Below are 13,435 nucleotides of genomic sequence, written 5' to 3'. Positions count from 1 at the left end.
TCCTCCAGAAGGCAGATCTATGTTAAACCATAAATGGAATAATTAACCCCCCTTGAATTGCTGTCCCTACTGTAGTCTCTTACAGAGCTACAGACAAGCATGTAGCTTTGTAAGTATAAATTACTCACAAGAATTGAACTTCCCCTTTTCTTGTTTCTCTCTTCTAAGCATGCTGTCTCTAACACCATGCCTTGCTAAATATCTTATCCCCAAAGTTCTTGTTAGTTGTATAACAACTTGATGCAAACTAGAATTATTTTGGAAGCAGGAACCTCAACTGAGAAAATGCTCCCACCATAATAGCCTGCATGCATTTTCTTCATTTATGATTTGGTATTCAAGGACTCAGTGCAGTGTGGGTCGTGCCACTCCGGGGCTGGTGGTCCTGGGTGCTAGAAGAAAGCAGGCCCAGTAAGCCATGGGGAATAAGCCAGTAAGCACTTCTCCAAGGCTTCTGCATCAGCTTGTGCCTCCATGTTCTGGACTTGAATTTACTGACTTCACTGGCTGATAGACTACAAACTGTCCACTGAAGTACAGCTTTTCCCCCCCAAGTTGCTTTTGGCCATGGTGATTTATCATAGCAATAGAAACTATGAGTTTACCCACAACTGGGCTGTGTGTCTACCACATGGCTGATCCCCATGCTGACTTAACTCATACTGCATGGATTTTTTTTCTCTTTTCTCTATTTTCCTACTCTGGGTGGTTGCCAAGATTCATATTTACCTGCCCTGGGGCTTTTCTTTAAAACTCTAATAAAATTGTCCTCGAACTTTAAAAAATAGAAGGGGAATAAAAAGAGCACCCCATTTAAGGAAGAAAATATTTCTGTCTTTTCTGGATCATTTGAAGCTCTGGGGGCTAGGAGACTAAGATATTTAAAGAAAATAATTTATAATCCCTTCTTTGTGAGCTGCATGTACCAGCAGAAGGGCTTTCAGATGCTCGTGAGTGTGGATAATAGCAGTTTCAGTCAACAGAGCCATGGTAAAAAATGTATCAGCCATGCTCTGCGAAAGATTTGCAGCACCTCGTTATAGCAATATATCTCTGAGGCTGACTTGGAGATGCTTTTGAAGCATCATGTTTGGTTTGGTGGGTCATAATAATTGAACAAACTCTGGTCCTGGCACTTGCTAGGCAACTCTTTTGTTACCAAGTATACTCTGAGTCTCGATTATTTAATAATGCCTAATAGGGAAATGAAAGAAAGAGGATGGGTGAAGTGAAATATTGAAAGTGCTCGTGAAACATATCAGGCACAGAAAGAAGCAGACAAAATAAATACATTTGTGGAATGTTAGCGATCACAGGCCAAGTCAAATTCAAGTAATTGTGACAGAGCACCCAAAGATTGGTTACACATTAGTGACAACTACCAGGTCCATAGTGTTGATTTAGAAAAAGCAGCTGTTCAGCAGGTTTCTGAGTTAAAGCTGCAGCCAGGGTTATTTGTCCCTGTGCTTCTCTAACACAGCAACTGTGCATTAGCTCCAGCGAGCAAGTCTCAAGTAGCGAAGGGAGAGCAGGCATAGACATAGCATAAGAAAGAGGATATGGGTGGTGGGCTCATTTCATCTTGATGCTTTTCCCTCTTCTTTTCCTCTTCTCCATGCTTCTTGATGTATTTTCTAAATCATTCAATAAGCTCCACAGTTTGAAGATCTTACTTTCTTATGGGAGCCTTTTGGCTTGCATTTTCTTCTATGCCCTTGTGGCAATGTGTTTGAAGGCTGAAGAGTCATCAAAGTAATTTCAAAAGGTTGCAAGAAGAAAGCCCTCTTACCTTTTAAATATATATTTGTACCAAAAAAAGTCTTATAATGACTAGCCTCGAGTCATTTCTTGATAAAGAAATATAAGCAAAGCATAGCTGTTTGAGGGGAAATAAGTGGCTGACGATACAAAAAGAACACAAATAAAATTTCTCACTGCAGTAATCAAATCAGAATACAATGAAGTAGAGTCTCCAAGTTTTCAAAGAGCCAAGATGTGACAATGTGACAATGTTCAGTCTGCATTACATGCAAGTATATAGGCAACAAAGAATTTCAAGTGTATGTTCTCAAAGAAGATAGTGTCTATGAGTACTTGGAGAAGCTAAATGCCAATTAACCAAGTAACAAGAGGTGACAAAACTATAATTTAAAAACTAATTGATAACACTTAAGCTATTATGTTGAAAAAAACCAAGGCCTAAGACCGAATGGCCATCTAAAATGCAGATGCTAAGCAATTATTGGCAAAGGAAATAAAAACAAATTCTAAATATACATATTTAATATATTAAAATATATTTGCTTTTAGTTTGTCTTTTTATTGTTTGATAAACATGTATAACACAGTGCTTTGATCAAATCTACCCCATCTACTCCCCTCAGACTTCTCTTATACCCCAATTTTTTCCTTCTTCAAATCATGGGCTCACTGAATTCACTCACTGAGTGTCCTCAGTGCTACTTGTATGTGCATCGATCTGGGGCCATTCATTAGAGCATGGGTAGCCTCTCAAAGGCAGCTGCATTCCTGAATAAAATAGACTGACCCTTCCCACCAAAGCCATCAATTCCCAATAGCTCCTCTGTTAGTGATGGGACTTTATGAGCCCCTTCCATGTGCAGATGGGATCTTGGCGAGCCTGACCTGGGACAGGTCTTGTGTATACAGTCATAGCTGTTATGAATCCATGCATGCAAACAACCCTGTGATGCCTAGGATAGATTGTTTCACTGCAGATGTCCACTACTCCTGGGTCTTACAATCTTCCTGCTCCCTCTTCCATAATTATCCCTGAGCCTAGGGGTGCCATTTAGAGCTTAGCACTTTTTACTTCTTTATTAACTTGAGTATTTCTTATTTACATTTCGAGTGTTATTCCCTTTCCCGGTTTCCAGGCCAACATCCCCTTAACCCCTCCCCCTCCCCTTCTATATGGGTGTTCCCCTCCTCATCCTCCCCCCATTACGCCCTCCCCCCAACAATCACATTCACTGGGGGTTCAGTCTTGGCAGGACCAAGGGCTTCCCCTTCCACTAGTGCTCTTACTAGGCTATTCATTGCTACCTATGGGGTTGGAGCCCAGGGTCAGTCCATGTATAGTCTTTAGGTAGTGGCTTAGTCCCTGGAAGCTCTGGTTGGTTGGCATTGTTGTACATATGGGGTCTCAAGCCCCTTCAAGCTCTTTCAGTCCTTTCTCTGATTCCTTCAACAGGGGTCCCGTTCTCAGTTCAGTGGTTTGCTGCTGGCATTCGCCTCTGTATTTGCTGTATTCTGGCTGTGTCTCTCAGGAGAGATCTATATCCGGTTCCTGTCGGCCTGCACTTCTTTGCTTCACCCATCTTGTCTAATTGGGTGGCTGTATCTGTATGGGCCACATGTGGGGCAGGCTCTGAATGAGTGTTCCTTCTGTGTCTGTTTTAATCTTTGCCTCCCTATTCTCTGCCAAGGGTATTCTTGTTCCCCTTTGAAAGGAGTGAAGCATTCGCATTTTGATCATCTGTCTTGAGTTTCATGTGTTCTGTGCATCTAGGGTAATTCAGAGCTTAACACTTTTATCCTCTGCACACTGACCAGTTGTCTCTCTCTACTGCAAAAAGCTTTAATTATGAGGGTTGAGAGATGCACCTAACTATGGGTTTAAAGATAAGACTTTAGAAAGCACAGTAATTCTATGTCTACCTAGCAGAATAACAATATTAATTAGGTTCTTGCCTAGAGCCTATGATCTAACCATGGATTTTGGCATAGTTTAACAATACCAGGCATTATTTCCATCTTAGTTAGCAGGCCTTAAATCAATAAGAACGTGGTTGGTTATTCCCATAACAGACATGACACTGTTGCACAACTGAGCATATATTACCAGGTCAGTAATTCTTGTAGCTTGACAGTTTCCAGATGCATAAGAGTAAATGCTGTCTGTTGCATAGGTCAGCCAAATAAGGGAAATCTAGGATTCCTGTGTGCTGTAAGATGCTTTATAGACTGGGTTCCTGAAGCAAAATTCTTGGGAGCTATAGTTGGAATTCATACAGGACACTAATGGTCATGCCTGGCATTACACAGACTTTTACAAAAGCTAAAATAAGCTTAATGTTTATTAATGGGGCTAATGAAGTGAGACACCTATAGAGTAAACTGTATCAGCAATCTTCTGATTTAAAATCAGCAAACATCAGAGACCAAAGACCCATTGTCACTTCTCAATATCAGGGACTCAAAGACCAATGGACACTGAACAAAAGGGACAAGAACTGTCCCTTATCTGGAACATACTAACTTTCTTATTCCTTTACTCTCCTTTACCTTAGATAAAGGGTCTAAGTACAAGAAGCTATGAATCTATAGGAATACTTTAAAGTCTTATATTGTTTGAATGATCCATACTCTAGTGCTCTGAAGAATATACATGCTTTAAGGTGAGGGACTCCATGGGAAATGGTGTCTTGTGTAGTATTTTCAAGAGAAACCAGAAATATACAATTTTATGGAAGCTTTCCAAGTAAAACTCATTAACTTCCCAACATCCTGGTTTTTAAATACTACTGTTCCAATAAAAAGAACTAGGAATCTTCGGAGATATGATTAATTTTAGACCATGAGAAATATATTACAAGTATGGAGCATTTTGTAGAACCAGAAAGTAAGAAGTGTTTTTTAAATGTTTTTACAGTTTTTAATAAAATATAATTACACCACTTTCTCCTATCCCTTTCCTCCCCTAACCCCTCTCAGACATACTCATTCCAACCCTTCCTATATGCTCCTTCAATTTGAAATTGATAGCCCCCTTTTCTTTGCTTTTAATTCTTACAAAAAATACATATATCTTCACATGCAAAAGCTGAGTGTGCTTTTGTTTGTGTGATTATAGTTTTATGATTGATCATTCTTGTTGGATAAGCAATAAGGGGACTTATCCCAGGGAAAAGCTGGTTCTTCCGCTCTCACTGGCCATTTGTTGACTGGAGTTTTTAAACTAATGGTGAGATCCTGAGAAATTCTCCCCCTTCCGTGTTAGCACATCTTTTGAGGCTATCACTCTCCTCATCTGGTTTATACAACCATTTAGACAGATTGGTTCATAGCAGACTTCATAGTATTCTGGCACTTTCAATCTTTCTGTCCCTTCTTCAGGGGTTTTCACTGATCCCTGTATGTGTCACCCGTGATACAGATCTAGCCAGTGGAACTGAGCTGATCTTTTGATCAATGTATTGAGGTTATGATGCTCTACATTTGCCAGGAAATAGAGCTTCGTGGATGAAGATCATTTGTGGGCTGTGGGACTACACACACGAAAAGGTGTTTTATGTGCATGTGTGTACATAACAACGTGTGTGCATGCATGCGTGCGTGTGCACACATGCACACACACACAAATATGAGAGTGGGGTGAAGAGGAGGAAAGGGAGAAAATGAATTGATGGAGTATGTCAAAGGGACAGAGGAGTTAATTGTAAGAGTTTTCCCACAAGATTCTAGAATGAAAAACCAAGGTAATAATTATAAGTAAGTTCATAGAAAATTAAAAATGATTGAATAAATCAGTTGTGATATATATATATGTATATTACTTATAGAAGAATTTGAAATACTGTGGGTAGATAATCTGTCTAGACAATGAGGCTTAATTTCTCCTCACTGCTTTTTTTTAGATTCAATGACCTACATTACAAAATTGAGTTTGGAAAAGGAGAAAAATAGCATATTTACAATGGAAAAGACTGGCCAGCATTATCATAAGGAAATAAGAAAGAATACCATGGATAGTGCTGTCATATTGGCTGAACAACATACTTTTGATTCTATGTGTCAGAGAAAGACATGTCAATCCCATAGTCTTCACCCTTTATGCCTAGAATGCAAGTCTAATCGTGAGACAAACACCTGACAAATCCAAATTGAGGAATAGTCAACAAAATACATGAAGTGTAACTTTTAAAACAGATAGAACCATAAAAAATGGGCTACACAGTGATAGAAGAAACAGTAAAATTAACTACAATATGTCATCCTGGAATAGAACCTAGTGTAAGAAAAAGACACTGCTTGAAAAACTAAGATCTACATGGAGTTAATTAATATCAATGTACCCATTGTATTTTCGTACTTTCCACAGATATGTCGTAGTTTGGAAGATTCTACTGTTAGATGAAACCGGAAAGAGACTGGCTTAGCTAGTAAAGGGACTGCTACAAAACCATCATTAACATAATGACCTACATTCTTGAAAGCAAAGTAGTAATCGTCTCTTAATTCCAGTCCTGAGTGAACAGAGACAGGAAGATCCCTGGGACATGCTGGCCAACTAGCCCAGCTGAATTAAAAGTAAATCTTGTCTCAAGAAATAAGCTGGACAATAGACATGCAAACATGGAAAGGGGAAAAATCTCATAGTGCTTCACCCCAGGATTAAACAGTCTGGGCTACTAAAGAATGCAAAAGAGGCAGAGGAAAAGTTCCCCTAATTGAGTATCCAATAGCAATTGGTCAGCCCTAAAATCTTATACAAGTAACATTATTCAGACTGAGCAGGTTATATTTATATATTTTGGAACACACACACACACACACACACACACACACACACACACATGCATACGCATAATAATTTAAAAACAGCCATGAAGGAGTTAGAGCAAGGATTGAAGGATCTGAAAGGGCTTGCAACCCCATAAGAACAACAATGCCAACCAACCAGAGCTTCCAGGGACTAAACCACTACCAAAGAGTACACATGGACAGACCCATGGCTCCAGCTGCATACGTAGCAGAGGATGGCCTTGTTGGGCACCAATGAGAGGAGAAGCCCTTGGTCCTGCCAAGGCTGGACCCCCCAGTGTAGGGGAAGGTCAGGGAGGGGAGGCAGGAAGGGGTAGGTGGTTGGGGAGGGGGAACGCCCTTATAGAAGAAGGGGAAGGAGGGATGGGATAGGGAGCTTTTGGACAGGAAACCGGGAACATTTGAAATGTAGATAAAAAATATCCAATAAAAATTTTAAAAAACACAGCCATGAATTTTGAATATATGGAAGAGGTTGGAGAGAGACAAAAGGAGGAAAAATGATACAATAATATATATGTTCATATATATATAAAGTTTTTATTTATTATATATAAGTATACTGTAGCTGTCTTCAGACACACAAGAAGAAGACATCAGATCTGGTTATAAGCCACCATGTGGCTGCTGAGATTTGAACTCAGGACTTCTGGAAGAGCAGTCAGTTCTTGAAAACACTGAGCCATCTCTCCAGCCCCCAGAATTATATTTTTTAAAGATTAAACATGTTTTTAAAAAAGAAAAAAAGAGAAAGAAAGACGACAAAGAGAGAAAGAAAATGTAGAGCAATAGAAGATTACACTAGGCACTGACCTCTGACCTCCACAAACATGCACATATACATGTACTTGCCCACCTCTGACCTCCACAAACATGCACATATACATGTACTTGCCCACATGAACACATATATACATCATACACATAAATAATTATTCTAAAATGGAAAGTTTACTAAAACATTCTCATTTTGAACTAAAACATACATTAAAGTGAATCTACTTTGAGGCCTTCTCTTGGATCCTCTGGTTTGAAGAGAAAATAAATGTCCCTGTGACAGTATTCTCCTGAATCATCAGAGATCACAGTATCCCCCCTCCCCATACACTTTTATTTCAAGGTTCAATTCTCCATTTACTGTATCCACATTTCTAATCTTCTACTTCCTCCAAACGAACATCCCAATCATTTCTAGAACGATAATGTAATGTTTGGGCTTACAGTAGCTAAGTTGTACCATTATGTTCATAAAAGAGACATAAATACTAAATAAACTATAAAGTACTATTAAAATAAAGAAATGCTGTAACAGATGGTGTAAAATACTATTAAAATTTCTTCAGATACAAATTTCTTTCAAATAAGTTTTTATACTCAGAATCTGAATGGCCTCCTCTATGTCATCAAGCATGCTGCTGTGAGGCTATTTCTAAAGAGTTTCCTCAATATTTCCAGGGTTTCTCAGTCAATGGGGCCACTGTTAACCTTGAAGTACATGCTTAGGCCATGACAACCACAGCAACAGGAATGGTCGGACACTTAACACCCTGATTTCAAAGATGAGATTCAAAAATACAAGGGGGGAAAAGAGCCTCTTGGAATTAGTGAAATGTGACAGTAAGTCCCACAGCACCCCTGACCTGGTTTCCTTCACATTCATTTCCTATTATGGAAGAGAAAGCTGTCTTTTTCAAACCTGTTTTTCTGCCTCTTGTGACTTATAACCTAACTCAATTCCAACTGAAGCAAGAGTTTGAAAACTCTGTTGCCATTATCTCTCCTTCTTCATCATACCTCACCCACTCCCTTTGTGGACTAGTGAACGCTGTGTCGAGTCCCCCTCTTTACCTTTTAAGGAATAATTTCTAATACATTTCTCCAGACCCTACCCTTCATTCCAGGTTATCTGAAACAGATTCTTCATCAATATGACCCTGAAGCCCAACGTAAAGATCACATAGCACTTGCACATGAATGTAGGCATGCAAATGCATAGGCACACATATATGCTTTGTATAAAATATAATTCTAAAATATAAAGCCTTATATATTGCTAATAGGACTGATAAGGCCTTCTTCTACCAGCAATTTAGTTAGACATATTTCTTGAGCTTGTAAAAGGAAACTAGAATTGGTCGTAGATGATAACAAAAAAATAAAGTCAAATATAAAAATCAGAAATGTAGAGTAAATTTCTAGACTAGAAAAGATTTGGGAGAAATTAAGGGGTACTTTGTACTGCTTGTCACACATTCATGATGAAAAAGTACTTTTTCTTTTTCTAGAAAATGAAATACAAGTTGTTGGTGACAACCATCTATTAAGAAATTTCCTTCTGTGATATAGTGAAGATTTTCCTCCCAGAGGTAAATTATTCAGCACAGTTCATTTGAATCCGTGTTTGAGCCAGAAATGAAGTTATCAATTTTATCATTTCCCCCTAGTATGTCCTGATATGATCATTTTCTGAGATTCTGGTACCCATAGCAACAGCCACTGTTTCAGCTATCATTCCCCCAAAGCAACAGAGCATGGTCAGTGACTGACAATCATCTAGCTGTGTGTCTCAGGGTGTTAAGTTCCAGGGCTCAAAGAACGAGTCATATCGTTCTACTAAGTATTGAAAGTTCGAAAAGGAATCGAGAGGGTGGGACATCTAGAAGAAGTTTGCCTCTACCTTTTGGTCAGGTGTGGGGCAGTGTGGGAAAACAGGGAAACTTTCGATAAAGGGCACTTTGCTAGACTTCCTAAATATTAGAAAAAAGAAGGGAGCCTCTTTCAGCAGGCTAAAAGTTTCCTACTCATTTCATTACAGCCTCACATCTTCCAGTGACGGTTTGGGACTGTCAAAAGTGGGCCAAAGGGCATTTTTTACTTGCAGCAGAGTAAAGATAAAATCAAGGGGGCTGGACTCTAGAGAGACAGCTGGCTCCACACGCCCTGCTCAGGCAGAGGATCTGGTGGTGAAGAACACGCCCTACTCCTCAGGCAGAGGAGCTGGTCTCGTCTCCCAGCACGCATGTCTTTTATGACACAGCTATCTGCTAGTTCAGCTTCAGAGGGTAGGGCGCCATATTTCTGACCTTTCTAAACACCCACACCCATACACCGCACACACACACACACACACACACACACACACACACACACACACACACACACACACAATTAAAGATGAAATAGGAACTCTTTTTAAAAGAAACAATTGAGTTGCTCCTGTGCCAAGATTTCCCTGTGAGGGATTTTTTTTTAAGCTGCAAAATGTAAAATGTGACCTGACCAACAGTGGCTTGTAATGGCACTGGAGTCTAATCACTGTTATCTCTTGAGTCCTGCACACGAGGAAATACTACTTTTCCAGGTAAAATCAAAGCCTATAGTTCTTAATGCTGTCTCTTGATTTTCCTGGAAAGTCAATCACAAGAAAGAGATAGAACGGAGGACAAAGGAGACCTGTCAGGCAAGTTTAGAGTGAGCTACAGAGCCCTGTGACTAGACCACAAATAACAATTTAGCACACAAATTCCAGTGTGCTGTGTCTAGCGGATACGCAGGTTTCTCTCCCAGGGCTTTGAGATGAGCTAGAATGGCAGGTAAAGCACATGTGTGTTTTGCAGCCACCCCTTATTTATTGTTCTTGAAGAAAAGCTACTCCCAAGGAAGACATCTGGATAACGCTTCATTCTGGGGATTTCCAACTCTCTGATCTTCCCAGGCAACCAGTGCAACTCAGGTTATGGCCTGTGTTGGAGAAGAAAGAGAGCCTAAAGAACTGACTGCCTTCCTGGGTGGTATCTTACTGACTCTCAGTCTCTTTCCTTGGCTGATGTTTCAAAGTCATCTCTTCCCTAGGCTGGAAGGCACAGCTGTAATTAAGGGAAAGGCTACAGTGATTAAGGTTGCTTTTAGCAGTTTGGGGAATCTCCCTCCCTTCTGGGGCTGGTGATCTGGCTGAATTCCCAGTTTACCCACTCACTCCTTTTTAACTCATTGATACCCACAGGATAACAAGAAAACATCACACTGGATCAGAAGTATGTTTCTGTGTTCTGAGTCTATAACTTCCCTTGTAGCCTCCCTTTACATTCCTGCCCTTCCTACTTCCTGAGATTCTTATAGAAATAAAATATGAATAACATAAATGAGAGCTTTTGGAGCTGCAAAGTTACACTGTTCTTACTTCTGTTTGTTAACCTCATGGCTATGAAGAGGATATTCTAATTTTGGCTACCTATTATCACCGTCGCCCAGAGTAAGCCTGTCACAAGCGTTCTGCCATACAGGTTGTCTCACTGCATTACCCAGAAGCAGCAAAGGCTAATATTTGCATATTTTAATAAAATCATGGGCTTTAGATAAAGTGGAAGACTTTATTTTAATCCAGTGGTCCTCAACCTTCCTAATGCTGTGACCCTGTGACCCTGTGACCCCAACCATAAAAATATTTTCATTGGTATTTCATAACTGTAATTTACTACTGCTATGATTTATAATGTAAACATCTGATATGCAGAATATCTGATATTCCACCCCTGAGAAAGTGTCTTTCAACCTCCAGATTGAGAACTGCTTTTTTTAAAACTGAGAATGAATAATAAAGAAGTTCATTTTTAAACAATTACTTGGTATTTGTATAATATGTGCACTGACATGCCTGAGCCTGGATATACATACATGATAATAAATAAAATAAAATAAAATAAAATAAAATAAACAATAAAATAGTAAAAACAGAAGAATAAACTGAAGGGGCTAAAGAGATGACTCAGCTATTAAGAACATGAACTGCTCCGGCTGAGGATCCAAGTCTGGCTCCAACCAGCCAGGCAGCACAGGGCCCTCTGTAACTCCAGCTCGAGAGGCCTTTGACCACTGTTTTAATCCCTACCAATTACATTTACTTGACTTCATTCATGTGTTTAAAATTTTACCACACGTCTGCACTTTTCCCATACTACACACGGGCCACTCATTCCACTCTAACCCACCTCACCCCCAACCCCACCCCAAGCTCGCACTGTTCATAAGAGAAGGCTATTTTGGTCCGTTTCCCAGGACCTGTGAATATCCTTTCCCTTCTACCTACTTGAGCTCTCAGCTGCAAGGAGACCCAGCTTGGGTGTGAAGAGACCTGGATACTCATTTTAGACCTGCAAGGGAATCTGTCTTCATTCTTTAAAGGTGAGAATTTTACACATATGACTCAACTGAAGCGGTTGTTCTGCTTAGAAACAGAAGAATTTATTGCAAAGAATGCCAAACAGAAAGACTAGGTAAGCTTCTACGAGTATAGTGTGAACATCTTGCCTGAGGAGCTGAGGAAGACCCCACCCAAGCCGGGACAGTCCCTCTTCACTTCTCCTTGATGCTGTCTGCCATGGTGAGCTGATCGAAGAGCTTCTCGGCGTTGCGATTTTCCGGAGCCCCCATCCGACGCAGGTTGGTCATGTAGCCACCCATCTCCTTGAGGATTTCTACCTGCTGGGGCAGAAAATGGCTCTTCAGGAAGTTGCAGAGGTAGAGGTCACCTTTGCTGTTGGCCAGGTTGTACAGCTGCAGAAGGCTCTGGTTGAGTGTCTTCTCCAGATGGAAAGCGCACTCCATCGCCATGAGGCCATCCAACCAGTCCTGGCGGTCTTGACTGGCAATTCTTCCAAGGGTTAGGGAGCCCTGGCGCTCGGTCAGCAGGGAGAAGAGCATCTCAGTGCGTCCCATCCACTTCTGTGACTGACGGAGGAAGAAGAGGGCGAAGGACCCCAGGGCTACTTCCTCTTGATTGCAGAAGGAGGCCATGGAGAGGTAGATGTAGCTGCCGTAGAGCTGCAACTGGATCTGAGAGTTGAGGGCAGCATTAGACTCCGACAGGTATGTCTGTTCCATCTGAGAGACAGAAGCGGCCATGGCAGCACCACGAGGTCGGCTTGAGCAGGAAGGCAGCACCTGACCGTTTGCGAGCTGTGGAGCTAGCGAATGTGGCGGCAGAGTCTCAGTCGCTTCTGGAAAGGGAGGAGGATCTGGGAGTGCGAGAATATCAGCTCCTGACTCTAGCCAGTCAGATTCTGAGGCGGAGACAAAAGCAGTAGCCGCCCAATGTGGGGGAAAGACAGCACTAGAGACAGCAAGACCTGGCCGTAGGAGCCGAAGGCGGTTGAACCAGGTCAAAGGTCGAAGAATAGAACAGGATAGTGTTCCACAGCAACCTGGACAGCATTATACAGAGCATTCTAACTCTGTGATAGCTTTTAGATTTGTGAATATCCACCCAAGTTTGTTCGTTTGTTTGTTGCCATTAAATTGTATAGATGGTTGGTTACTTTAAGGAAATTATTTGAATATCACTTAATCATGATTGTTTCATTAAAGTAGTTTTTCCCGTGGGATACCATTATTTCATATTGTGAAGATTTAGTTGTCTTGGCCTGTGACTTCAATATTTACAGTAATGCCCCTCCTTGGGAGAGATCAACACACCTAGTATTTCTAAACAAATACGAGCAAGGCGTTAGGTCCCCAGAACTTGAGGAAGAAGAGAAATGATTCTCAACATTTATCCTGTGACCTCGTTTGTACAGTCGTATGCCCAAGCTTGTACACACATACACATAATAATAAATAATATAAAATATACAATAAAATAATTTTTAAAAACCATAAAATCCGGGAGCTAAAGAGATGGCTTAGCTATTACAAACACGAAGTGCTTTTGCTGAGGACTAGAGTCTGGCTGTAAACAGACAGACAGCTCAAGGCTATCTGTAACTCCAGCTCTAGAGGTATTTGACACTCCTATCTGTTGAAAGTCCCCTGCTGTCTTCTGAAAACACCTCCCTCACCGCACCACTCCACACACAGAAGCATACTTTTAAAA

The 13,435-nt window shown here is 40.7% G+C and overlaps 1 protein-coding gene across 1 annotated transcript; it reads right to left on the bottom strand.

Annotated features, from left to right (window-relative positions):
- Positions 1-11,786: 11,786 nt before the first annotated feature.
- Positions 11,787-12,764, bottom strand: Fthl17a (ferritin, heavy polypeptide-like 17, member A). Its single transcript, NM_001408873.1, has one exon. The coding sequence runs from the start codon at positions 12,466-12,468 to the stop codon at positions 11,920-11,922; it is 549 nt and encodes a 182-aa protein (NP_001395802.1). The 5' UTR covers positions 12,469-12,764; the 3' UTR covers positions 11,787-11,919.
- Between the last annotated feature and the right edge of the window lie 671 nt (positions 12,765-13,435).

This window comes from Rattus norvegicus, chromosome X (assembly GCF_036323735.1).
Source record: "Rattus norvegicus strain BN/NHsdMcwi chromosome X, GRCr8, whole genome shotgun sequence".
NCBI lineage: Eukaryota > Metazoa > Chordata > Mammalia > Rodentia > Muridae > Rattus > Rattus norvegicus.
Note: the sequence above shows the minus strand (reverse complement) of the source record. Positions and strands in the feature narration are given on the sequence as shown.